The following is a 27,062-nucleotide window of genomic DNA, read 5'->3' as shown; positions in this document are numbered from 1 at the left end:
GTCTCCACCCAACATTGCCACCCTTCCGCCACCAGGGCCTGGCAGCGTGCAGGGCACATCACGGTGCTAGCAAACGCTGTTGGGTGTTAAACAGCAGGGGGCCGGGGTGTGCCGGGAGCCACAGCTTCAGCCTCTCAACTCCTGTCGATACACTGATTCTTGGATTCCATGCTGTCTGCGGAAGTTTCCATTTCCGCACGCTAAGGAAAGGGCAGCGGGACGTGGCTCTCAGCTGCTAGACCTGCAGAGGCGCACACGGTGCTTTTTTTTTCAGCATTAACTCTTCCTCCTTGCACCTTCCTCTCCCTCTTTTCTTTCCAGACACCGCATCCCCTTGTACTCTCTTCCCTGGTGCCTGGCTCACTGCTCCTCCGCCCTGCGCCTTGCCTCCCTGACCCCTCCCCTCTGGAGCTCCTAGGCACCTCCCGCACCTGCGCTCTTCTGCGTTCTCCGTCCACCTCCATCCCACTGCTGGTGACGACCTGCCTCTCCCTCTGTCCCGTCTGCTCCTCTCTTTGCCCGCTCTCTCTGAGTACCCCGCCCCCCCCCCCCCCCCCCCGCCCTGTGCCCTTCCCCCAGCCGCCCGGGGGAGGCCAGCCCGACATCATCAAAGCCTAAGAACCTGCTGACTTGCCCGGTGAGTGAGGTGGGCAGAGGTCACGGCTTATCTCTTGGATGGATCTTTCATGCGGCCCCAGGGAAGGGTCATAAACTGTCCCCAGCCCGGAGCCCTCCATGTGGCCTCTGTCTCTCCCTTTCCTCAGTGGCAGGGTCTGCAGAGGACCACTGTTACTGCTGTGAAGGGGGGTGAGGGGGGGCTCTGGGCCCCCTGCTCCCTGACTGCTGATCCCGCAGTGAATAAGAGCCAGGTAGCCCTGGAAGTTACACCTTTAAGCAAACGCATGTCGAAAGTTCTGGGGGGGACATGACCTCTTTCCACCTTCCCTGCAAACCTGTGCCCCAGGCTGGGTGGTCACTGCGCTCCCATTTGACAGAGGGGGAAAATGAGACTCCTGGAAGAGGCTTGCTCAAGGCAAGGGCCCCGGGCTGGCAGCTGGACCCTTGCGTTTGTGGTGCAGAGCTCAAGCCCTCTCGGTACTGGTGTCGGCAGAGCGCTCTCAGGAGTTGGTGCGAAGGGCTCTGGGTGCCTGGTACAGATCTGCCCCGCAGCACCCGCCACCCCACGCCACAGCCAGCCACGGTGCTTGTGTCCACACTAACCGCGTTTATTGTCGCCTGCGACAGGGGCTCTGAGCCCACAACTGTGCAGCGTTCTCTCTGCACACACTCCTTCCCTTCCCTCAAGTCAGAAAACCCATTCATTCCCTCTCATCTTCCCTCATTATGGCAATCGTTTGTCTGATTGCACGCTCTGATTACACAATTAGGTTTTCTCATGCTAATTGCGTCATTAAGATGAGCAATTACATGGGGAAAATTATGAAATTTCCAGGCTCTAAAAGTGATTTCAAGCCCCAGCATGGCTCCCTCCCCGCCCCGCTGTCCTGCTGGGGTCAGACAACAGGCCACAGGGTGGTGGTTAGCGCTCTCGGCTTCCTGGGACACCTGGATCCCGAAGCGTCCGTCCTCACCGCCCGTCAGCACACGGGGGCTCTGTAGACCGTGTGGCCCGATTTGGAAAACGTGACCTAGCAGCTGTGGCCCTCAGAGTGGCCACCGGCCCTGGAAGATGGAGACCGAGCTCTCGCCCTCACTCGCTTCTGCAAGGCCAGGCCCCGCGTGCCTTGCCGGCGGCCTCCAGGCTGGGTGGACGGGCCTGAGGCCAGCGTGGAGCAGGCCGCCGCTGTCTCCCTCTGCGCTCAGAACCCCGCTCTTGCCCGGGGGCCCCGCAGCTGGGAGGGCTGCTGCGCTCTGCCCCGGCTCACCTTGCGCTGGCCTCCCGCCGGCGGCTGCACTCAAAGCTCAGCCCCCCGGAAGCGTCTCCCACGCTGTGTCCAGTCCTGACTGTCCAACAGGGTGTCCACCATAGGGTGCTCTCTGCCAGCCTGGGAGCTCCCCGATGGCCCAGGAGAACTCCTCCGTGTCCCCCCCCCCCCCGCGCCCTCTGCACACCCCGTCTTGGACTCCACAGGCGTCTTGGACTCCACAGGCCCCATGTTCTTACATTTGCAAATTTTATCTCCTGTCAAATGCCCCAGGGAGCCGGCTATTTAAAGAAATACTACACAAGATCCTTTGGTAAAGACAGGAGTTACTGTCTGATTTATTTTTCATGTCATTTTGGATTTTCTTCTCTCCAGGGTAGGAGGTGGGAGGAGGGCGAAAGCTGCCTGTGGTTCTGGACCCTGCATCCCCCGCTTGGCTTAGCAAGCCTGAGTTTTATTTCCTTCAGTCAAGAAACATGGATGGGAGATCTTCCATGTACTAGGCCCTGTGTGGGTCGGAGGCGAGGGCTACAGATGGGTAAGAGCCAGTCCTGCCTCTGAGAGCTGCTGGGGGAGTCACAGCCCTGTGCAAGGTACATCAGTGCGGGTATTTACAAGGGCAGTAATGGTCACACAGAGGAAGGTGAAATTACCTCTGCCCAGCGCTGGGGAAAGCAGGGAAGATTTCCTGGAGGAGGTGATTTTTAACCAAAGTATTGAAGGGTGCATGGGGGACATTCAAACAGGACAAGAAAGTGGAGGAAAAGGTAGGTGGGTGTGGCCGAGTGAAAGGCTGGGATGGCAAGCAGGGCCAGGCCGAGAGTGGGCTTGGATGCCAGACCAAGGAGCCTGGTTGTGACCCCCAGACCACAGGGGATTAAACTGGATGGTGCTGCTCAGCGGAGCGCTGTGACCTCGCATGTGTTGGGAAGGTCCCTTGGCCATGACATGAACTGGAAGAAGGTGAACCATGCGTCCAGAGCCAAGGCCTGGAGGCAGGTGAGAGCTTGAACTGGGGTGGGAATGCTGAGAGGGGAGTGGATTCAGGAGATGCTTCCAAGGAAGCGTGGAAACAGCCCGAGGGCTCATCTTGGAGGGGAGGGGGCAGCTGCATGGGGCAGCACCTGGGTCCCTGAGGAAGGGACCTCTTGCCTGGAGAGCTCCCACGTCTCTAGGACTAGAATTTGGGCAGGCTGAGGCCAGCTGGGTTCAGGGCACCGGTGTCTTTTCTTGGCTGCCAGGGCCAGAAGGGAGGGTGGAAGTTGGAGAGACCCCGGGATGGGGGTCATTGCCGAGAGCTGGGGGAGGCGAGGGCTGGGAAGTCTAAGCATGTCTGCGACAATGTCATTCACGTGATGAACTACAGGGCCCAGGCTGGTGGGAAAAGAAAGCGGGGTCTGGTGGCAAAATGGGAGGAGAGGATGGGTGAGAAGAAAAGTCTGGGTGCCTGCCGAGCCCAGGAGTCAAGCATGGAAAGCTGGGGAGCGCGGAGGGGTTCCCTGACAAAGTCACCCACCAGCTGTGCGATGCCAGCCAGGTCTCCCCCAAGCTCGCTCATTTCCACGATGAGATAGCTGTACCTTCCTCACCGCACCAAATACGACAACATATACACAAAGGGGCCTGACCCAGGAAGCCTTCGAAAATTTGAACTGCAAAATGCCAGTGCAAGAGCAGTCCTGGACACAGTGGAGACCCATAAGTGCACCTTTCCTTATCCCCCTGAGAACTCTGGGTCCTGGTAGTGCCTTGGGTACAGAAGGCGCTGAATGAATGTTTCTTTCAAGAGATACTATAGCAGCCACTGTGAAAAACTGTTTGTTGGTTCCTCAGACAGTTAAACATAGAATTATACACCCCAGCAATTCTATTCCTAGTTATACACTCCAAGAGTTGAAAACAGGGACTCAGATACTTATACCCCAAGGTTCATAGAAGCATTACTCACAAAAGCCAAAAGGTGGAAACAACGCAAATATCCACCAACAGATGAATGGATAAAGAAGATGTGGTATGTCCATACAATGGGGCATTACTCAGCTGTAAAGATAAGTGAATTTCCGATACATTCTACACCATGGATGAACCTTGAAGACATCATGTCGAGTGAAATAAGCTAGATACAAAATGACAAATATTGCATGATTCCACTTATATGAAACATCTAGAATAAGCAAATTCATTGAGATGGAAAGTAGATCCGAGGTTACCAGGGGTGGGGGAGGAGGGAATGGGACGTTATTGCTATGTGGGTTTGGGGTGATGAAAAAGTGTGGGTAATGCGTGGTGGTGATGGTAGCACAACCTTGTAGTTGCAATTAATGCCACTGAATTGCACACTTAAAAATGGATGAAAGGGCAAATTTTATGTCATACATATGTACATTACCACGAGGAAACTTATTCGAAAGACTAGACAAAGCTGTACCGCCTACTTGCTGGATGATTAAGCCGAGCCTCTGTTTTCTCTTCTGACACATGGAAATAGAAGTACAGGGCTAGGTGGTGGACTTGGCCCAGTGGTTAGGGCGTCCGTCTACCACATGGGAGGCCCGCGGTTCAAGCCCCGGGCCTCCTTGACCCGTGTGGAGCTGGCCATGCGCAGCGCTGATGCGCGCAAGGAGTGCCCTGCCACGCAGGGGTGTCCCCCGCGTAGGGGAGCCCCACGCGCAAGGAGTGCGCCCCGTAAGGAGAGCCGCCAGGCGCGAAAGAAAGTGCAGCCTGCCCAGGAATGGTGCTGCACACACGGAGAGCTGACACAACAAGAGGACACAACAAAAAGAAACACTGAATCCTGTGCTGCTCACAACAACAGAAGCGGACAAAGAAGACGCATTAAATAGACACAGAAAACAGACAACTGGGGTGGGAGGGGGGAAGGGGAGAGAAATAAATAAATAAATAAATCTAAAAAAAAAAAAAAAGTACAGGGCTGTGAGGACTGAAAGAGGCAAGGCAGCTGAGGTCCAGCCCCTCCCCGGGCTCAGACATGCCCGAGGACCCGGGGCTCTGTACCGCACACACCTCCACGTCACTGCCCAGGGGTCCGCGGGCCAGAAGTGCCAAGGAGCCCAGGGCAGGCAGGCTTGGGGCACAGCTCCCAGCTTCCCAGCCCCAGGCGGTACGACTCTGAGCTATTCCATGCAGCCCCCCAGACGTCCCCGGGCGGGTGGAACCCAGGTCTGCAGCGGCAGGCCTGGCCCCCTTCCTTGTCTCCCGCCCCCCTCCACTGCTCGTGCTCCCGGGACTCGCCTCCCCACCAAATACTTGCACTCAAATCCTGGTCTCAGGCTCTGCTTCTGAGATTTGGAATCCCAGATTGCTTGTAAAACGCTTGACAGAAAAAGGACGCTTGGCAAATGTCAGTCCAAGAGACTGAACACTTCCAAAGGGCAAAACGTCTGCACTCCGATGCAGTTGTGTCCTGCGGGCCTAGAATAGGTCTGGCAGGAAGAAGCACCGAATACGGGGTTCAAGGAGCCGACACTGACATTTCGCGTCTGTGTCCGGGCCCTTCAGGCGCTCCCTTCCCCTATCGCCGCTGTCCTTTCTCCCCGTCCCATGTTTTCTTTCCTGGCCCTCCTTTTTGCGCTCCTCCCCTCCTTTCTCCTCTGCTGGAGGAAGGATGATCTGTTCCCCAAACGCCCCCTTGCCTTCCCCAAGCTTCGGCTCTGGAAATGAGCCCACCCACAGCATTGTGACATCACCGTGCGTTGGCCAATGGCTGCGCGCCCTTGGCCTCTGGACCCCTATTAATATAGGGGGAGCCTGCCTCTCCGGCAGGGCCCTTCAATCCTCAAGACAGCACCCAGAGCATGGGTCCCTCCTGATTCCTCTCCTGGCCTGATGCTCCTCACCGTCAAGCTGCTCCTGGGCCGGAGATGCAGCCTGCGGGTGTCGGGGAAGGAGAGCGTGGCCACGCTGAAGAAGCTGGTGTCCCAGCGCCTGCGGGTGCCCGAGCAGCAGCAGCACCTGCTCTTCCGCGGCCAGCTCCTCGCCGATGACAAGCGCCTCTCCGACTACTGCATCGGGCCCGATGCCTGCATCAACGTCATCATGCGGCCCCCGGAGAAGACGGCCCCCGAGGAGGCCCAGCAGGCCCGGCTCCCGCCGCCCCAGCCCCAGGCCTTGTGGCAGCACCTGGGCCGGGTCCTGGGCAAGCACTTCCGGCCGCAGGACGCCCAGGAGGTGCTGCGGAGGCTGCGGCAGGAGCATGAGACGTGGCTGCAGAGGATCAGCCTGGACGGCCTGGAGCAGCTGGCGTGGAAACACCTGACGGAGGAGCAGCGGGTGAAACCCGGAGAAGGGGAGCCCGTGGCCCCGGCGTCAGAGGCCACGTGACATGAAGGGGGAGGAGGAACAGGCTGATCAATAAACCGGCCCGTCTTACCCCGCAGCTCAGGGTCTCCCGGCCTCCCGCTTAGCTCTTCCCTGGAGGCTGTCCCCACGAGTTCCTGCTGCGGCAGACGCGTGCTCACCCCCTTTTCTTGAAACTGCAAAGCAGCCAGAGGTTTTCGGGACCCCCTTGTCCTCTCCTGGGCCTGAGGATCCCTCTCCAAAATGCAGAATGATTCCACCACCATCACCGCCCCCTCGGAGGGGCTCTGACCACATGGGGGGCAGCCCCAAGGGGGCTGTCAAAGGCTGCACCCCGTCGTGAGCAGGGCAGCTCTGCCTGAGCGCGGCCACCCACCTCCTGGGCGCGAGTCTCCGTGGCTCCTTTGGAACAAGGGGTGAGCGAGCGAATGTGGGTTGTTTTTTTTAAAGATTTATTTATTTATTTCTCTCCCCTTCCCCCCCACCCCGGTTGTCTGTTCTCTGTGTCTATTTGCTGCGTCTTCTTTGTCCACTTCTGTTGCTGTCAGCGGCACGGGAATCTGTGTTTCTTTTTGTTGTGTCACCTTGTGTCAGCTCTCCGAGTGTGCGGCGCCATTCCTGGGCAGGCTGCACTTTCTTTCATGCTGGGCGGCTCTCCTTACGGGGCGCACTCCTTGCACGTGGGGCTCCCCTACATGAGGGACACCCCTGCGTGGCAGGGCACTCCTTGCGCGCATCAGCGCTGCGCATGGGCCAGCTCCACACGGGTCAAGGAGGCCCGGGGTTTGAACCGCGGACCTCCCATGTGGTAGACGGACGCCCTAACCACTGGACCAAGTCCGCCGCCAACGTGTGTTATTTTTCTCCCATCCCCCCAGCCCCTGCCCCAGGCCCCCCACCAGCCAAGAGAAGAGGCATGTCGGGGGCTGACCACGTCCCGGGTGTCTGCCCTTGGGTTCATTCTTCATGGGGCAGGGGCAGCAGAGGTAGGAGTGGGAGGAGAGCGCCTACTGTGTGCCAGGCCTGGAGCTAGGGAGACGGGAAGAGCAGGAAACAGGCTTAGGCAGACAACCCGGCTACCGCGCCCGCCGGGGCGAAGAGTCACGCCCGCCACCCCCGCTCTGGTGGCTCGGTGGTGCCACTGAGCCCCCATTATGCGCCTCGCCCTGTGCAAGGCTCCTGGGAGGGAGAAAAAGGCTATCAGTCCAGATCGTGGCCCCCGGAGAGCGAGCAGCCGGGATGGAGAGATGAGGCGTAAATGTGGAAAGTAAAACAACATTATTAAACTGGGGGACAGCCCGCCTCCCTAAAAGTGCAGGTGGCAGTCACGCCCTCACGGGGCTCCTGGCTGGGCACCGTCCCCTGCAGGCTGGGGGCATGGGGGGGCAAGCCTTTTTCTCTGTTATTGCTGAGGGGTCCCCACACTCTGGGTACGGGGAGGGGAAGGGACAGGCGCCCTCGCCGGGAGCCAGGGTCCCTCCCTGCACCCCAAAGTCCCCTAGGCGAGGTCCTGGGGGAGGAGGATGGGGGAGGGAGTGTCGTGAAAGTCAGGAGCAGGGCCTCTGGGGGGGGGTGTTCTGTGCTTGGCGCGTGGGCCAAGGTGAGCGTGGGTAGCCGCCCTCACCTGTTGATGCTCAGGTTTTCCACCTGTTTAGCGGCGATCGTTCTCGTCAGAGCCACTCACCTCCAGGTGTCTGCGAGCGTCACGTGTGAAGACAGCGCCATTGGGAGGGATGGTTTCCACGTGTCTGGCTCTGGGGGCCACCCCTCCTTCCAGCACCCACATCCCAGCTCATAGCCCATCCCCCTTACCGGGCCTCACCCCCCATGCCCAAAGGCCTCGCCTGGGTGTCATGGGCTCAGCCCCGCAGGGTGGGGATGGGGCAGCCCGAGCCCGCGTCTTGGTCCCTCTGCTTGGGTCCCTGGCCCCCACCCTCACCAGGAGAGGCCACCCACAGCTCTGCCGGGTGCTTGTGCAGTGGCAGTGCCATTTGCCAAGGGGATGAAACTATTATCTCTACGTTAGGGGAGCTAATAGCCCATTTTCCAGGAAATCTGTGAGCGATAAAAATAAGTGGGCCGTTTTATTTCTTTGGTTGAAAGAAGCTACCGTGGAGGACGGGGAAGCGTTTATTTTCTCTCTAGTTAGTGGGAGTCTCAGGGCTGGCTGAGGCGGGGAGGCAGCCCCCTCCCCTGCGTCTGTCCCACCGCTGCAGGGGAGGTCGACGTCCCTTCCCTGCAGGCGTGTGCCTCCCGCTGCTGGCTGCACCCTTCCCAGGGGCCCTGCCGCCCTCGCGCCTCCCCGCAGGTGCTGAGCGCGGGGAAGGATGCCTCTCCCGGGGATGGCTTTACTCAGGGTGCTTCTCGCCACTGGGCGGCAGGCTGTGTGCCCTAAGGGATGAGTTTACAGGTATCAGGAAACACAGGTGGGGGGTATATTGAGAGGCTGGAGGGCAGGAGCAGCCCCCCGTAACTCCAGGGACGGGTTAGAATCCCCGCCTATGGGGGCAACTCTCGCTCTGGCCGCCTGTAGTAGCAGGGGTCCTCCACTGTGCCCCGTCTCACTGTTCCCCCTTATTTCAGACCTAAAACTGTGCCCCTGAAGCAGCTGAAGGTTTCCTGTGTCCTTCCCTGTGGCCACCACTCAAGGGTTGGTGGGAGTCGGGGGTCTGCCCTTCATTGCCCACAGCACCCTCCCTGCAGGTAGTAGCTGGGCTCCAGCAGGGGCCTCTCAGGACAGCCGCTGCAGCCAGGTGTCCAGGGGTGTGCTGCTACCCACCGGGAAATCTGCTGCACCTGCAGCCCAGTTCCATCCCGGTCACCTGGTCCCTGGCCAAATAGCCTTTCTGATGGAAGCAGGTGCAGTGCCCTGGTACGTGTGTTATCCCATCAGTCCTTCATTCTTTGATCAGCACGCACCTCTGGCCCACCCACCATGTGCCAGGCCTTGTGCTTCGCATTTAGGCTTGTGATGAGAGCCCGGTCTTCCGAGAAAGCCGTTTAAAGAGAAGAGCGCCCCCTGCCGTCCCTCGCGGCGTGGTGCAGCAAAGGGGCATGGGGAAGCCTCTTTCCTCTCGCTACTTTCCACTTAAAGTGTTTGGAAGGCAGCTCTGGGGCTTTTACTCATATTCCTGAATGGCCAGTCAGGATTAATAAGCTTGCAGATGTTGAAGAAGGAGGCGTCTTACAACACTCCAGACTCCCAGGGACCACGGAGGCCTGATTTGAGAAGTGAGCCCCAGGATCCCACTCCCTCTTACCCCGCCCCCTCTCCCCCCTGCCACCTCCCTCGACCTCCCTTCCCTTCCCCTCTCCTCTCTGTCCCTTTGTTTAGTTTAGTTATATACAAGCCTGCCAGCTGTTTGACCTGGGGGAGAGGGGCATGGAGTGGGAGGAAGTGGAAGGCTAAGGCGGTGCTTCCCCGGAATGCGACAAGCTGAGATGCGCAGCAGCCAGCACGGGAGGGCTCTGGACCCCTGCTCGTGCCAGGGAGGCTTGGCGGGAGGTGGGGGTGAGGTAGACTGTCAGTGTCAATCTCCCAATATTGAACTTAACTAGCTTGAATACAACCTTGCTTTTGCAAGGAAAAAAAACAAATCAGCTGGCCGTGGTAAATGCGCTAAGCTCTCCCGGTCTTTCTAAAACTGTTGGAATCTTCATACTTAGGGGGTGCCCTATGAGTGGGAGAATCACTGCAGAGGGAAGACCAGAACTATTCCATCTCGGTCTTCACGTCGGGACTAATTTGACAAAAGTGCCCTGTGTGAAAGGAAGCCTGGGCTGGCCCCTGAGCAGGGCGCCGCCTGGGACCTGGGGTTGCGGGGTGGGCACCTGCACTGGGTATGGCCCGGGGCCCAGTCTCTGCTCTACCATTAGCCATGGCCTTGTGCAGGTCACTTCAGCTCTCCGGACCAGAGACCCCTCATGCATGAAATAGAAAAAGAGGGGGCTGGACTTGTCATGTGAAGGTTCTGCGGTGACATGAAGGTACAGGCACGGGTGGCTGTGCCCAGCCTGCGAGAAGCAACAGGCGCCGGCCCGTGCACAGAGCACCGTGTGCCTGGGAGCAGCATGGCCCATCCTGGATGGACACGTATCGACAGTGGTGCAATGCTCAGAATGCGCGGCTGCAAAACAGCAGGTACACTATGAATGTATTTTTTAAAGGAAATAACGAAGCTTGAAATCATACACCGTGGAGATCACTTGGGGATACGTGCATAGGAACGCATTAACCGTTCTGTGGGAAGGGAAACGCAGTCAAGGAGGGGCTCACCAGAGCTTCACTTGTACTATAAAGTCTATTATATCAGATGGTGGGAATGCCTTATAGGTATTTGTTTTCTACAGTTGGGAAACAAATTACTGCAAACTTAGTAGCTTACAATAATTAGTGGCTTGGGAGATGTGGCACAAACAGTTGAGTGCCTGCTTCCTGCATGGGAGCTCCTGGGTTCAATCCCCGGTGCCTCCTAAGAACAAACAAAAAAATAAACAATAAGCAAACAAGCGGAAAAAAAACCTCAAGGGAGCCCATGTGGCTCATTGGTTGAGCACCAGCTTCCCACATCCAGAGTCTGGGGTTCAATCCTCTGCTTAGGGTCTCACGAGGCTGCAGTCGAGATGTTGGCCGGGCTGTGTTCCCCCTGACGCTGGACTCGGGGGCCGCAGCTTCTAAGCTCACTGAATTTGTTGTTGGCTTCATTGATTTTCTCGAGGTTGGGGATGAGCTTCTTGGTGGAGGCGGGGGCTGCCCTCAGCTGCTTGTGTCTGCCCACAGTTCCCTGCCCCACGGGCTTTTCCAGCATGGACACTTGCTTCAGCAAACTTGCAAGGAGCATCTCTAGAGCAGGGGTTCTTCCCAAGGGGTCTGTGAGCTTGAATTGAAATTCAGAAAAACATTATTGGGAAGTGGAGGTGGCTCAAGTGATAGAGCTTCTGCCTACCATATGGGGAGCCCTGGGCTCAATCCCTGGGGCCTCCTGGTGAAAATAAGAGAAAGCATGCCCATGCAGCGAGCCAGTGCCCGTGTGGGTGCCTGCAAGGCAAGCCAGTGTCCGCGCGAATGTCCACATGGTGAGCCAGTACCCGCACAAGTGAGTCACGCAGCAAGGTGATGACGCAGCAAAAACAGAGACAAGGGGAGGGTCAAGGTGAAGCACAGCAGAGACCAGAACTGAGGTGACACAATTGACAGAGAACCTCTCTCCCCATCAGAGGTCTCCAGGATCGAATCCTGGTGAATCCTAGAGGAGAGAAAATGAGAAGACAACACAGACAGCAAAAACAGCAGGGAGGAAGGAGGGGAAGGGGGGGAAATAAATCTTTTTTTAAAAAAATCCCTTATTAAAAAAAACAAAACATTATTCTTGTGGGGACGTGTTGGCGTGGGTGTGATATATTTATTAAATAACGGGTCCATGGTTTTCACGTGACTGGCAAAGGGGACTGTGGAACAAAACAGGTTAAAATTCCTGTTGTAGAGTGAATGTGCTACAATGAAGTCTTACAGCACGTCATCACGGACATGATACCCCATTACCTTTGCCACACTCTGTTGGTTAGATGCAAGTTGTGGGCTCCTTCCTGCCCACATTCAAAGGGAAGGGATTACACAAGGGCAGGATCACAAGGACACAAGGACACTCACACCGGGTGTTCACTATTTACAATTTCATTTTATTTTTAGGAGGTACCAGGGATTGAACCCTGGTACATGTACATGTACGGCACCTCGTACATGAAGAGCAGATGCTCAGACCACTGAGCCGCATCTGCTCCCCTGTCACAGCTTTCTGTAGATCTGAAAGCATTGCTAATAAGCGTCACACTCAGCGCAGGGGCTGCGGGAGCACAGGTGAGAGAGTGGTCCTGCCCAGCTGAGTCTCAGGGAGACTTCCTGGAGGAGGGAGCCCCTGAGCTGCTGGAGGGTGGGAAGAGGGGCAGCTGGGGGACACCTGGGGGTCCACATGGAACACCTGGAGACCTGCCACTCGGCTCAGCACACCCAGCATCTGACCTTGCTGGTACCTTGTGTCTCCCCAGAGCTGTGTGGACACACAGACACACCCACAGGCGCCCCCTCCCAGACACCTCAGCCCCCCAGGGCGGGCAGAGCCGGGTCTGCAGACTCCTCCTGGCGTCGGGAGTCCAGAATTGCCTTTCTAGGCCGAGGCCGCGGGAGCCCAGCTGCCCCGGCTGGACGTGGCGCAGGCAGCCCAGCTAGAAGATCCTACACAGCAGAGGTGAGGACAGAGGGCTAGACTCGGTGGAGCCAAGCCCTGCCCACGCCGCCCGGGAGCCGCCAGGCTGCGAGGAGAGGCTGGACCGACTCTGAGATCTTCAGGGTGTGGGTGCTCGCGAGGCCACGCGGGGAGGTCTGCAGGCAAACGTAGGTGGGCAAGGTGCACACGCGTCCAGTGGGTGCCTGCACAGGCCCACCAGCCCCCAGAGCTGTAAGGGCAGAGGATGGGCTGGTTTATTTTACGCGTCGGCTTGCCCAGACCTTGGTGTGTGGGCGAACGCAAACCTCACTGCGAGGTTCTTTTGTAGATATGATTAACTTTATTTGGGAAGCAGGCGCTCAACCACTGAGCTACATTCACTCCCCGGGTTGGTAGACTTTAAGCTGACTTTAAGTAAAGGAGATTACTCTCGATCATGGGCCTCATCCAATCAGGTGAAGGCCTTAGCCACCAAAACCTGAGGTTACCCGGAGAAGAAATGCTGCCTCAAGGCAACCACATCAATTCTTGTGTGAGCGTCCAGCCCGACATCCTGCCCTGAAGATCACACGTACCAGCCCACGACCCCGCGAGCTAATTCCTTAAAAGAAGTTTCTTTACGCACGCACCCTGTGGGTTGCTTCTCTGGGGAGCCCTGACGGCGACAGCCTCCCTGCTTCGTATGCACTCCCCAACGTGGGCTGTTTCCCCTGCGCCCCTGCCTGAGCCCGGCTGGCTCTTCCCGCACCCTGAAGCTAGGGTGGCTGCCGGCCAGCGGCAGGGGCGCGGGCAGGGGCAGGCCGGCCCCCGTTAGGGCCCTGCCGCCGAGCAGGCTGCGGCTCACGGAGGTGGCTGCGATGGCAACAGCTGCAGAGCGCAGGTCTGTGGCCCCTGGAGCAGCTGGTGCCTCTGCCTTGCTCTGCCCCTCTGGGGTCGCCTCTCTCTTCTCCTTGCCCCTTCTGCTTTTCCCTCTTCTCTGTCCTCTCCTTCCTGTCCTCTCTGACCACGTTTGGGGCCGAGTGGGCTGCACTGAATGACATCTGAGTGCTGCCTTTTAGCTCCTTTTCTCTCTGCCTCTCATAACCCTTTTGACCCAGGCCCTGTCCTCCTTCTCTTTCCTCCCATTCCTTTCGGGAGTCATCTTTCTATTAACAAAAATCCCAGCTTTTCTCCCGGTCCTCCCACGTGCCTTCTTTCTCTCTTCCTTAGCTGAACCCATGCTGTGGGCAGCCATGGACGGGACCTGGAACCCACTACCTTTTGAACAACCCTCCAGCCCACCCGCTCGCACGGGCAACACCGACTCCCGGGCACAGATGGCCAGCCCGGGGCTCGAGGTCAGCAAGGCACGGTCTCGTTGCATGCACCTGCTTGCTAACGGAGACCCCAAAACAGACATTACACCTAGGCAGAGAAGGGGCAGAGACACCTGCGTGCCCGGCGCCGCCGCGAATAGCCTTGCTCGCCGCTGGCGGGGAGGGTGGCCGGGCCAGGCACGGGCAGAGCGGTTTCGCTGCAGCTTCGGGGCAGTCTGTGCACGCTGCCCCTCCCGGCTGCGGCGGCCAGCTGTTTGGGTGCCGGGTCCCTGCGCTTCCTCCCGTGGCCCTACCCAGGCACTCGGGGTCCCCTCATCCTCTCAGCCACGCTCCAGGGGTCCCTGCTGGCTCCCCCCCCGGGGGGGGGCAGCTTGAGTCCGCTGGGCTCCAGGGCTATAAATCCCCCTCTGGAAAGGACTGTAATTGGAGGAGCTGGCAGGAAGCCCCCAGGACAGCCCCTGCCTACCTGCCCCTCGCCCCCCTCCGACAGCATTCCCCATCAGGGTGATTTAAGGGCGCCCGGCAGCCTTTAGCAGCTCTCTGCCCTCGTAGAGGGTGATAAATCTGGGCTCACTACTGTCGGCCGGCGGGCTGTAAACCCGTCACGGCTGAGTGCAGCGGGGCCAGAGCTGCCCGCCGAGGCCTGGCTGAGCCCCCCTTGTCACCGGGCCGCCCTCGGACAAGTCCCAGGGCACCCGAGCCTGGGACATTATTTACGGGCCTCAGCCCCCAGGATCAAAGCCTCCGTCCATCAGAGCGGGCAGGGCGGAGGCTGGTCCCTGCACCCCTGACGGCGTCCTCTCATCCAGACGACCTCAGGCTGTGGCTGCCACTTAACCTTGAACGCTGATGCATTGGCCAAAGCCCCAAGGCCCCAAGACCCCCCTGTGCCCCCTTCCTCTTTATTTCCCTGACCAACCCCAATTCCTCCCCCTCCACCGGAACAGGGACTCTGGAGGGGCTTTGGTGACAGCGCTGCAAAGAGGGTGTCAGGCTTGGTCCCTCACTGCACCCCATTCTCACAGCACAGCCTGGCTGAAAGGAGAAGCCTCAGGCCCTCAAACCCCAGTCTAAACAGCCTGGAGCGGCCCCATGGCACGAGGAATGGGCAGCGTCTCTCCAGACTCTCCCATCCTCTGTGCTGCTTTGCTCCCCCTGTCCACCCAGACCCTCCTTCCTTTGTACTGTGATATGACAGCGGGCAAGGAGCCGCCGGCAGGGTGGACAGAGGGAGAGGGTGTTAGACCTGGGTGTGGATGGCTTGGGATTGAGTCTGATGCTCCCTGACTGTGAGGCTTCGGGCCGGTCACTTGGCCTCTCTGAGCCTAGGCACGGGGTTGTTCAGAGTAGCCCACGAAGAGCCGGGCGGGAGAGGGGCTTTTCTAAAGCGCCAAGCAGAGCGAGCCCCTCTCTCCACGTTGATCCCTCTTGCAGTCAGCAGACTCCACCCAGTCAGTTTACAGTAGAGGGATTTGCTGCAGGGAGATGGGTGGCGATTAGGATTCCTGAAAGGGTCAAGGACTGGGCTTGGACACGCAGCCAGGAGCACTGCAGCCAAGAGCAACGCCCGAAGGCACCGCGGCCCGCCTGCTGCTTGGCTCCGGTGAGCTGGGGACTGGGTCCCCACACGGGCTCCAGTGCCTCCCTAGCTGCTCTCACGCGACTCACTCCATCTTCAAGTCTCATGAAGGAGTGTCTGATTGGGAGAAGCCAGGCTGTGCTGAAGCCTTAGCTGAAAGGGAATCTTGGAGATGTAGATGTGCTCTTTCCAAGCTAGAAGGGGGTTGGCTGTGGGGAATTTTATGGAACGAATGACCCAGTTTCTTTAACAAATGAATGGCCAGGGAAAAAGGAGAGAGAACAACTAAGAGGAATCCATAGACTGACATAGCAGCTGATTGCAATCAATGCCTGGAGTTATTTGGCTCCTGAGTTGAGCAAACTATATCCATATCCGTATAAAAGGCAAGACAACCAAGGAAAGATGAGCCCTGTCTATATTTGATGGTATTAAGGAATGTGCTACTTTGTTAGAAGAGAGATAGTATTGTTGTGTCGTAAAAAGTCATCTTTTAGAGATGCATACTAAGATATAGATGAAATGGTAGGTTAGATTTGCTTTAGAATAATGGGAAATTTCTACAATGATAACTGTAGAAACTGGGTAATACATGCATGGGGGTTGATTGTGCTATTTTATTTTTGTGTTTGACCTTTGCCATAATAAGTTTTTTAGAAGGTTTATTTCAGCAGCCACTCAGCCTGTGGAAGCCTTGCCTCTAATGTATTGCAACAACCTCAGGTGCTAATAAAGTATTATACTCATCACCATGTGTTGTGGACTGCCAGTATCTCACCCTCTGAAGCTAACTAACCAGCTCTCCTTTGCCCCCAAATGCAATGCATTTGGAAAAACAATCCCAGATTCTCATTTCCTTGAGGGTTTCTTGCCTGGAATCTCTTCTGATACCAATTACAGTTCTTAGTTGGGTACGAGAGCTTCATTCTGGCTCGTTTAAGCAGAAAGGAATTTACTGAAGGACATTGGGTTATTTATAGAATCTCGGGGAGGGCCGAGACACAACGTGGCTTGGAAAAACAGCGCAGTAGAAATACCCCAGCACCCTATGGGGCTGATCTGGTGGAAACGCTACCCTGCTGCCCGCTACCCAGGGAGGAGGGGCCAGAGACCTCTCATAGTTGACCTGGGAGGCAGAATCCCCCTGGGTGGAGCTGCTGCTGGCATTTCTGTCTACTTATGTACCTCTCCCTCCCACTCCAACCCCCTCCCTGGCCCCTGTAGGAATTCTCCTGGTGGAACTAGGTCCCTTGTGCACCCTAGCTGCAAAGGAGTCTGGGAAGGATAGTTTTAAGCTCTCCACCCTCTTCCGTGCAGAAAGGCAAACTTTCTCTGTCTTTGTTGCTAAGAGAGTTTCTTGCCCAGTTCTCCAGCTCTCAGCACAGGGGCGTAGGGCAGGGCCTAATATCGCACTGGGCAGTCTTTTGTTGTTGCCTGCCAAGGCTTCGAAGCTTTAAGTCCCAGTGCTGGGGAGGGAGACATCCTGCCCCGTGCCCTTAACAGGTAATAGCTACACAGAGTTTACAAAGACCTCTCACATACATTTTCTCTTTTGGTCCTCTCAACAAGTTTGATAGGCTGGGATTGTCATCCCCATTTTATATTCAAGAAGATTGAAACTCAAAGAGGTTTTGTGATTTGCCCAAGGTCTCAGAGCTGGTATCTGGCAGAACCAATATCCAAGTCCTCCTCTCTCCCTCTCACTCTGAACCCACATGTGTGGGATAACTCATTGCAATTTTAGTTGTGGCTGGATCGTCCTTTCTCCATCTGGAGAGGGTAGCCAGGTCTTTGTGCAAACTTGCCTTGCTCCAGACTTTTGATTAGAGCATAGATAGGCCCTGGGGTCAGCATGCTGGGAGCTCGTGTGAGCTGGACAGACTTTGGACGCGTATTTCAACCTTCTCTTTCCTCCTGTGTATAAGTGCTAACATTAACGGTATCTGCATTAGGGGCTTATTGATAGGATTAAACGGGTTAACACAAGTGAAGTGCTTAGAGTATAGTAAATGTTCAGTACCTTTTATCATCTCTGCTACTGTTTGGGGGGGACACCCAAAGCAGCAATTATGAGGCACCCAGACTTTCACACCTTCTTGGCTTTTGTTCTGCAAAACCATGGGCTCCTTGAGTGTGATTATTGTCTTGTAAGAGCAAGTGGTGGGGGGAAGCCTGGGGTCAGACAGTGGAGAGCATCCCGGGGAAGGGCTGGGGGTCCCACAGCGGTTGGACTGGCGCTGTACCCCCTGGCTTCAGGGCTGAGGGGGTTCCTAGGGCAAGGGCTGCAGGGACACCTGAGCAGCTTAATCCTCAGCCAGGACCCGAGCCCCAGAGTGGCTCAGAAACCGGGACCTACCACCCTTCAGGGTCTGTGAGAAGCGGTCAGTGGGCATGATCATGTGGACATTGTGCACAGAGACCAGCGGGCCCTTCCCGGAATGTTCTGGAATGTGAGAGACCCCAGAATCATTGTTCGCTTCTGATGGATGGGTGGACAAGGAAACTCCAATAACAGAAAACTGAATTTCTCTCCGGACTGGTAGGATGGAGATTTGGAGCCTATTAAAGATGATCTGGAGAAAGAAATGGGACCTTTTTTTTATTCCTTTAGCACCACATTTGGAGAATAAAATCTCCTACATGCCCTATCTTGTTATCATCCAGTGGAGATCATCAACAAAACCACTATTAGGCAAAGATTGCCTGGAAACCCGAACCCCACTGCCAGCAAAGCTCTTCTCCCCTCCACCTCCCTTTATCAGACTCACTCCCTAGGGAGGATGTGAATGAGTCAGGTAAATACAGGCTCAAGTCCCAGCGCTGCCACTTACTAGCTGGACTAGCTGTGTGTGAGGTTGGTTAGTCATCGGTAAAATGAGACAAATCCTGTTCAAAGAGCTGTCATGAAGAGTAAGTGAGACAATGGAATTCAAAATGCTCTTCATGAACTGTGTACCAACCTCAGGAGTGATGGCTGTGCCTTCATGTAGACTGACGTCAAGGGGGTGTGTGGCGCCTCCGTGGTGCGCCCGCCTGCCTGGTAAATCACATCCCCCAGAACCCCCTGTCTAGTATGCTCCTGGGTGGAGTTGGCCTTGAGAGAAGGCACTGGTGGGAGCTAAAGGAAGGAGGGAGGCAGCTGGCATTTTGCAGCCTACATACACCTTCTCCCGGTTATTCGAACACTAATCTAGGTGCCGCTCTAAAGGGATTTTGCTTATGTAACCAAACTACCCTATCTGACGACTTTAAATTAGGGGGATTAACCTGGGTGGCCTGACTTAATCAGCTGGAAGCCCTTTAATAAGCATCGGCTTAGGCCTTCCCCGAGAGAGAGAGAGAGACTGGCCTGTGGCCAAGAGCTTCGGCCGATGCCTGGGGTGGGGTGGGGAGCAGGTGTCCCGCCTACCCAGGACCTTCCCTTCCAGATGGCCTGCCCTATGTTTTTTTTTCCATTAAAAAAATTTATTGAAGTATATCATTCATTCACAAACATACGTAAACAATAAGTGTAGAGTAAAAGTTGTGAACTTGCAGAACACGCAAGTGTGACGTCATGCAGCAAGCCGATTCTTGTAATAAATCCATTTAGATCTCTGACTGGTTCTGCTTGTCTGGTTGAAACCTGACAGAGACAAGGTACCTCTTCCAGGCCACACAGCCTGGCAGGAGGCCTCGGCGACCAAGGGGAGAGGCGTCAGGCGGAAGAGACCCGCTTTGTACCGGGAGAGGGTGCAGCCAGGGTTAGGGAGCCCAGCCTCAGCCACGCCACCTGCAGCCCTCGTGGCGCTCCTGCCCTCTGCCCGCTCGGTAGGAAATTCAAGGTCACATTAAGGCACTTAAACAGAGGGTGAGGCAGCTCCCTTATGCTCAGGTTTCAGAAAAGGAATTAGAGACGACTTGTCCAAGACCACTCAGCTGACAAGTGGCACAGCCACTTCTGGTTAGCTGCCTTCCTGACTGTGGAGCAAGTTGGCGCTGAGTGCCCCTCACGGGCCGGGCACGGCTGGGCACAGGGACGGAAGGCTGAGCAAGCACCTCCTTTTCCCAGCTTCTGGGCCAGGGATGCTGTCAGGGGCCGGGTGGCTGGACGAGCAGGGAGCGGCAGCGGGAAGTTGGCTCACCCAGCTGGACCCGGCTGCACTTGGCAACACTCAGGCTGAGCGCCCGGAGAAGCTGCCGCGGAGGTAGGCGCTCCGGGCCGGCGGAAGCGGGCGTGCTCTTGGGGCGCCGCCGGAAGCCGGGTGGCGGTCCCCGAGGATCCCCTGGGTCTCGTTAGAGGCTCCTGTAAGGGAGTGGGGAATTGCTGTCCAGAGGGACGCGTGAGGAGGAGCTTGCAGGGGCCCCAGGAGCTGCCCTGCGCCGTCCCTGCTGGCCGCCTCGCAGGGTCTAAGGCTCTCCGAGAGAGCTTGCCAGCCCCCCGCCCGCCGCCGGGCTGCCCGGGCAGCAGCCAGAGCAACGGCTTTCTGACTGGGTGTTCGCAGCACCTCGGGGACAAACCGACAAGAACACCTTCTCTCATCTGGGTGGTAAATTGCATGGCTATCTTGGGCCTAAAACTTTTTTTCCTATGATATGTGTAGAACAGCCTCTTCTTTATGGACTCAGTACATATTGTTTGAGGGCCCACGTGCCAGGCACACACCCCTCCCCAGGCAAGGCCTGCACCCAGCTGCGGTGCTTCCTGCCGGCAAAGGGAAGACGGGCAGTGGAGCGCAAGCAGGCATTATAAAACCCAGTTACGGGGAGCGACGTGGCTCAAGTGGTTAAGCATCAGCTTCCCACACGGGAGGTCCCGGGTTCCGTCCTCGGTGCCTCCTGAAAACAAAAAACAAGCAAACAAACAAACAAATTTTTTAAAAAACCAGTTATGATCATGTGACCACTTGTAGAACTGAGGACTCTTCCTTCCTTATTTTGAGATACGTCTGTGTGTGTATACATATGTAAAGATTTCCATTAAGCAAATATTTTTGTTTCCTTTCCCTCCCTCATTCCTTTATCACCTAACATAAGATATGTTAATAGTGGTTAACTTTGTATCCCAAGTTATCGAAGGGGGACTGTGAATCAGCTAGAAGTAGAATGGGTATCAAAATGGGGATAAAATTCCTGCCTGCACTGACTTACATTCTGGTGGGGGAGAAATAATAACTAAAATATATATAGATATATCAGTTGGTGATAAATAAGGACAAAAATAAAGCAGGGAAGAGGGATAGGGAGTGTGTAAGAGTGCCTGGGCACACATGCATGTGCACACATGTACACGTATGTGCGTGAGGGCATGTGTGCACATGTGCATGTTTGATTTCAAAAGAGGTGGCTGGGGAAGGCATTCTAATGAGATGGCATTTGAGAATAACCTGAAGGAAGTTATTGTGGGACTCACAGCAGGTGCAAAGGCCCTGAGGTGAGAGTGTGGCTCAACCAGGGAGCAGGAGGCAGAGTGCAGTGTGCGACTGATTAAGAGACAATGGGGGCGAGAAGACACAGGGCTTTACCCCAGGGAGACGGGGAGCTGGGTCAGGACTGGGAGCTGAGATGGGACATGCCCTGACTTGGGTTTCCGTACAAATGTCTCGACTGCCCCAAGGCTTGACCCCACACTTGACCATCAGGATAGGGAGACCGTCCAGCGCGTCCTCCCTGGACACCCGCGTGGTCCTGCTGCGCTCTGCGTCCCGCCAGCCCCACTGCCCGAGGGTCAGAGCCCGCGGTCCAGGCTTCCGGAGTCCAAGGTCAGACAAGAGGAGTCTGACGCAGCCTCCACCCCCCGCCCGGGGCTCCTGCCCTTGGTTGACTGTGTAGGGTCTTGAAAGGCTGACGATTAGATTCCATGAACGTGACCCAAGCCTTCCCTCTGCGCTGGGCGCAGCTAAACCCCGAGGCTGCAGAGCGAGTCAGGACGCCCTTGCCCCGGAGGAGACTTGCAGGTGGAGACAGACGTGCCTGTGACACACGAAGACGCAGAGTGGAAAAGCTTCTTCCAGCTTATTCTGGAGGGGCCATGGTCCCGGGGTGAGGGTCTGGGGAGCAGTTAACACTGGAGCTGAGGCATTAAAAACAGGCTGGAGGGGAGCGGATGCAGCTAGTGGTTGAGCGCCTGCTTCCCACGTACGAGGTCCTGGGTTCGATCCTCAGTACTTCCTAAAAACAAAACAACAACAAAAAAGAGGCTGGAAGGGCAGCCAGGAAGAGGGACTAGCACATACAAGATACAGCGTCTGAGAGTGTGCAGAGGAAAAATCTCAACCCCAAACTCTGGGGTGAGGTACTTGAATGCCCTTTATCTCCCAGGCAGCTTACATTCTCTTTTGATTCTACTGCCCCAAGGTGGTGAAAGCCTAACCTTGGGCAATTTGAGGAAGCCCTGTTCCTGCCCCTGGGATTGCTTTAACGCTGGGTGGGGCAGCGGGCTTTGACATCCCCCAAGGTGCTGGCTGTCTCCCCCAGCCGGCCCCGGGGCTGGGGCGCTCCGCCCCCTTCATAGCAGTGGCAGGTGGAAAGCCTGGATTCTGAGAACCACCCGCTGCTGAGATTCCAGGGCCTCCGTGCGTGGCCTGAGGGTGGTGGGCAGGTGCTCCGTCTCCCAACAGCCCTGGACCTGTTTCTGCTGTCGTAAAAAGGGGACTGACGGGGTCAGGTGGAGGAAATGAGACGGGACGCGAGGCTCACCAGGCCAGGGTGTGCAGAGCTCCGTGCTGCGGGTGCCTGGAGCTCACGCAGGGCCGTGCGTCCTGCGCTCGCCAGGCGCTTGGGGGGGGGGGCGGAGAAGACGTGCCCCCAGCACACCGAGGCTTGGCGGGCGAGGCCCCGGGCAGGGTGGCGGTGAGCAAGGGGGGCGCTGAACAGCAGTGAGGCGCTCAAAGACCCCCAGCCCCCCTCCTTGTGCCCCTAGCTTTCGCAGGGACGTCTGGGCAGGCGCGCTGGAGGCTCCCGAGGCGGCGCCTGCGCGCTGGGGACCCCGAGGAGCCCGGATGTGCGTCCTTCGCCGCTCGCCCTCTCCCTGGCTGTCGCGCGCGGCTCGTTGTTGGCGGCGCCGCGTGACTTCGCGGCCTGTATTTTCAGCCTCGCTTTGACGTCAGGCTCCGGCTCAGTCCCTGGGGTTGGGTTTTGTACATTTCCAGGAGCCTCCCCGTCATCCCGCGGGTCTCTCAGGCGGTCCCCAGCGCCCGCCGTTCCCTTGGCAACGGGATGTGGGGGGGAGGGGCTGGCGCGGTCCGTGGAGGGAAGTCGGGGTGCGCTGGCCCCCCTGCTGGGAAGCGCGGGGGAGGGGGGGGGGAGCCGGGTGGTCGGGACCCGGTAGGACAGGTGGACAGGGCCAGGACAGAGCCCGGCTGGCCCAGGTGTGCGCTGGGCACGTTTGTCTCTGGGCTGCTCCACTGCAGACATTCTGGAACCAGCCCTGTCCCAAGAGCCAAAAAGAAGGGAGGAAGTGGGGGGCGGGGGGCAGAGGAGGGTGGGAGGTGAGGGAAATGGGCAGGACGTGATGACCCGAGCTTAAACTATCGTTTGTACAGTCATCACTTCCTCATTTCTTTTTCTCATTTATTCCTCGAAACAACTTTGCTGTAGATATTGTTCTTTTTTTTATAGATGGGGAAAAACTGTTGTAGAGAGACTGTTCTTGGCTCACAGCACCTCAAACTCAGCCTCGCTCTGTCCTGGACTTTTTTTTTTTTTTTTTTTTTGAGGTACCGTGGTCAAGGATTGAACCGGGGACCTCATATGTGGGAAGCGGGCACTCAACCACTGAGCCACATTGGCTCCCCTGAGTTGGTTTTTTTCGTTTGTTTGCTTGTTGGTTATTTATTGTTGTTGTTTTGTACTTAGGAGGCACCAGGAACCGAACCTGGGGCCTCCTATGTAGGAAGCAGGCGCTCACCTGCTTGAGCCACATCTCCCCTGCCCCAGTTCTTGGGTCAGAGCTGCAGGGGTGAGGGCTGCTCTCGGGCTGTGCCGGGGCACTCCTGGACCGGCATCCTATGGTGGCCCCGAAACACTGACCACCACTTGTGTTCTGGGGTGTCTCCATGCACATCCCACCTTTGAGCCTAGTTTAAGGTTCTGTCTGTGCTGGGTACCCTAGACACAGGGCAGCAACTGTATCAGCCAAGAGACTCTACCTGCTGTGGGTGCCCCACTCCTACTCTCCCTCTGACCTTAGGAGTGCCACTTTCTCTCGAGCGCAATCGTCTCTTTTTTTTGTACCCCATAAGATTAGTATGTCCTAAACTGAGCTCATCTTCTCTCTGGCCCCCCACACTGGGGGCTCAGAACCCCACACTGCTCATCACCCCCATTTCTCTGGCTGATGTTGTCGCTCTCCTGCATCTCCATCCAGAACTCACAAGTCCTCCTACACCCCACCCTCACCCCCACCCACCTCCAGTCAACCACCACGTCCCATCGAGTGTGCCCCTAGATTCTTAGAGGATTGCTGCCTTCTTCTGCGTCCCCCAGCCCTGGCTTGCCCAGGGGCCCTTGTCTCCCACCTCACCCCACCCCCCTTAGAATCCTCCAGAGTCTTCCATTCACCCAGGAAGTAAGCTAATACCCACCTGCCTCACTGGGTGGTAGAGGGGATGAAGCAGGGTACTGGCCAGAAAGTTCTGTGCCCCGTGCCTGGAGTTTGACAGGTGCTCAAGCAGTGCCAGTTCTTTTCCTTACCACCCTCTCTTCCTGCTCGAAGTTACGTGTCATTGTGAAACGACCCGACTCTGGAGTCTCCCTTCTCTTTTTTCTACCTGTCAGGATCCCGACCCCCACTCCAGTTTCCAGTGTCTCCCAGTTCCCAGTGCAATACTGAGCTCAGATGCTCATGGCAATATTGCCCCAGAGTTAAGCACACCGGCTCTGCCCTCAGATCCCAGATCTGTCTGTAACTAGCTGTGTGACCTGGGGCAAGTTACTCAACCTCTCTGTATGCTAGTTTCCTCCTCTGTAAGATGGGGATGATAGAGATACTATGCCTCATAGGCTTGCTGTGGAAAATGAATTTTTGCGCATAAAATACTTAGAATGCTGCCTGGCAAAGAAAAAGCAAAAAACAAACAAAAAAAAAACAAGAGTTGGATAAATATTAGCTTTTGTAATTATTGCCTGGAATATGTAATAACCTAAATAGTCTCCCTGCTGCCAGATTTGTCCCTTCCAATACATTCTGCATTCGGGGGCCCTGAGGGATTTCTCCATTGCTCCCATGTAGGGTTGCCAGATAAGACACAGGCTGCCCAGTTCAAATTCAGACTTAACTGGACGTCTAGTGTGTTTATTTGCTAAATCTGGCAACTCTATTCCCGTGTTAAAATTTTTCCATGGTTCTCTGTTACCTTCAAAACAAAGTCTAAGCTTTTCAGCGTGACATTCAAGCTCTGTGTAATTCAGACTCCTGCCCTTGCGTTTAGTCTCTCGCCTCCCAGTTCCTCGCCACTCCCAGCCCCCTCAGCTGAGGCTCCAGCCACCTCCACCTGCTTTTCTGGAATCCCAGAAAACCAGTCTTAGCATTTTGGATTAAGGAAGAACCATTCGCCACATTTTTCAGGTGAGGAAATTGAGGGCCAGAGATTTAAGGAACTGCCCCAAGCCACACCGCCGGGAGGTGATGCCCACGTGTCCCAGGCCGGTGTTTCTTAGCAGGACCTCAGCCCTGGCATCTGAAACACCGACAGCCACACCTGCGGGGGAGGACCCTCCTGCGGCTGCACACGTCTTAGAGTTCACACCTCCTGGGTCAGGAGGACCAGCCAAGGGCTTCTCCCACGGCTGGGGGCCTGGAGCAGTCCCGGGGGGATGGCCTCTGCAAGTTGTGTGCCCAGCATGCATTCGGGACTTAGGTAAGCGGTCCCCAGGGTACAGAGTAAGTGCTTCCGAGACCCGGGACTGAGGGAAACCAGCCCTTGTTGCGGATCTACACTTGGGGTTTGGTCGGGATGGAATCTTATTTTCCCAAATCCGAATCGAGAGCCAGGGCACGTTAGACCCGGGAGTCTGAGATGGGAGGAACAATCCTGGCTGGCCCAGCAGCAGCCTTGTGGTGACCTCAGAGAGGAGGCAGGGGATGGGAGCGGGGGGGGCATCTTGGCCGCGGGGTCCCTGGGCAGGTCTCCCCACCCTACGGTCACCCCCAGCTTTAAACACAAAGTGGAACCGTTTCCCAGCTGGGAGGCTCTGGCTCAGTGTCAGCCCCTTGATGAAAATATCTTTTCTCAGGGCTGAAAACTTGGTCTCGGTAATTGACTTGTATAATGTCCAAAGACTCTGCAAATAACCAGCCCAAAGTGATGCATCATCTTTAGCAAAAAGATTTATCATGGAATCTGCAGCAGCCTCGCATTTGTCTGGGGCAGAAATAGGAACGACACTGCTTGCCAGGAATCATCCTTTGTCTTCAAAGCAAATTCGTCCACGCTTGGAGGCTCCTGGGCCCCACCGAGGCCTGTGGCCAACTGCCTGGCCTGGAATGCCACCGCCTCCCTCTCAAGGGGCACAGGCACGGTGAAATGGAGTCTGTGGCTCCTTCCTGACCTGCAGGAGGAATCACGCGTCACCTGCACTGCAGAGAGGCTGAGGGGAAGCGCGGTTTAGAGCGTGGTCCTGGGACCCGGGGTCTGGGGTAAATCCAGCCTCGCCTGCCCTGTTCCGTGGCACGGGGCAGGCTTCTTAACTTCTTTACGCTCTGGTTCTGGAAAATGGGGATAGCAACAGTGTCTACTTCGTACTGCAGAGGATCAAATGAAAGGACGCACAGCGCGGGCTGGTGCGAGGTGTGTGGGCAGAGGTTTGGTGCTCTCGTTGCATGGCCAGGCACCGCGGGGAACAGAGGGGTGAGGGGGCAAGAGGCGGCCCTTCACTCCAGGCCATTTTACGGGCCTCCTCCCTCCCCCAGCGACTCCGAATGAGGAAACTAAGGCTTGGAGAGGTCAAGGGCCCACCTAGCGAGTGGCAAAGTCGGTCTTCAAACCCGGGTCCAGCTGAGTCCACGGCCTGTATTTTTTCTGTCGCACGCCCTGGCATATAACTCAGCTGGAGGGTCAAGACGGGCAGGTAAGAGGATAAGGAAGAGGAAAGATGCAGACGAGGGTGTGCCCGCCGTGGACCAGCGGGCTTTGTTCACTCGTGCCTTCACCACATTTTAGCTGTGTGACCCTGGGCAAGTCGCTGACCTTCTCCAGTCTCCTGTGCATTAGGTTTTTAGCACGGTAAACAGTGTTTGTGGCCGTTGCTGTTAAAGGCAGGTGTGCTGTGTGCTGGAGGACAATGCTGTGGCCAGCAGCGAGGGCGGGCAGCCTCCCCATCCGCCCGTCTCCTGAGGAACTGGGCTGTGGGTTGGAGGCAATCAGGGAAGACAGCAGGGAGGAGGTGACATTCAAACGGGGCTTTGAAGGACAGAAAGCCCTTGGGTGACTGGAGCCTTGTGGGAGGGCCTTCCAGCCAGAAAGGGGATGATGCACGGGAAGGCACTAGATGGGGAGATTCCCGGCAAGAGAGCACAGAAAGGCTGAGGGCTCCACGAGGAAGCGCTTCCCTTCGTCCGCCCACCGTGACAGAAGCGAGGCCTTTTAAAAGTCCCTTTCCGGGTGCCAAGCACTTTGGAAACATGATCTCTAATTTTACAACTGCACTTCACAGTAGGTGACAGTGTTCCCTTTGACAGATAAAACAACTGAGGCTGGAGACTAAATCAACTTCCCGAGGCCACGGAAGTGACAGAGCCGGAATTCAGCTTCAGGTCTGT

General features: G+C 56.6%; 1 protein-coding gene and 1 long non-coding RNA gene across 2 annotated transcripts; one reads left to right on the top strand and one right to left on the bottom strand.

Moving 5' to 3' along the window:
- Nucleotides 1-5,652: 5,652 nt before the first annotated feature.
- Nucleotides 5,653-6,282, top strand: UBL4B (ubiquitin like 4B). The gene has a single exon (XM_004457828.3). It carries the CDS (start codon nt 5,733-5,735, stop codon nt 6,225-6,227), a length of 495 nt encoding a protein of 164 aa, XP_004457885.2. The 5' UTR covers nt 5,653-5,732; the 3' UTR covers nt 6,228-6,282.
- Nucleotides 6,283-18,765: 12,483 nt separating this feature from the next.
- Nucleotides 18,766-22,275, bottom strand: LOC131279691 (uncharacterized). The gene is made up of 3 exons (XR_011649600.1): nt 22,001-22,275; nt 21,275-21,472; nt 18,766-20,140 (listed from the first exon to the last, which is right to left on the bottom strand). It is a non-coding gene; the product is annotated as an uncharacterized lncRNA (long non-coding RNA).
- Nucleotides 22,276-27,062: the final 4,787 nt, after the last annotated feature.

The sequence above is a fragment of the Dasypus novemcinctus genome, chromosome 9 (assembly GCF_030445035.2).
Source record: "Dasypus novemcinctus isolate mDasNov1 chromosome 9, mDasNov1.1.hap2, whole genome shotgun sequence".
NCBI lineage: Eukaryota > Metazoa > Chordata > Mammalia > Cingulata > Dasypodidae > Dasypus > Dasypus novemcinctus.
This window is presented reverse-complemented; position numbering and strand designations above follow the sequence as displayed.

Coding starts and splice junctions, on each gene's coding strand:
- UBL4B (XM_004457828.3), top strand. CDS start 5,733: ATGCTCCTCACCGTCAAGCTGCTCCTGGGCCGGAGATGCAGCCTGCGG.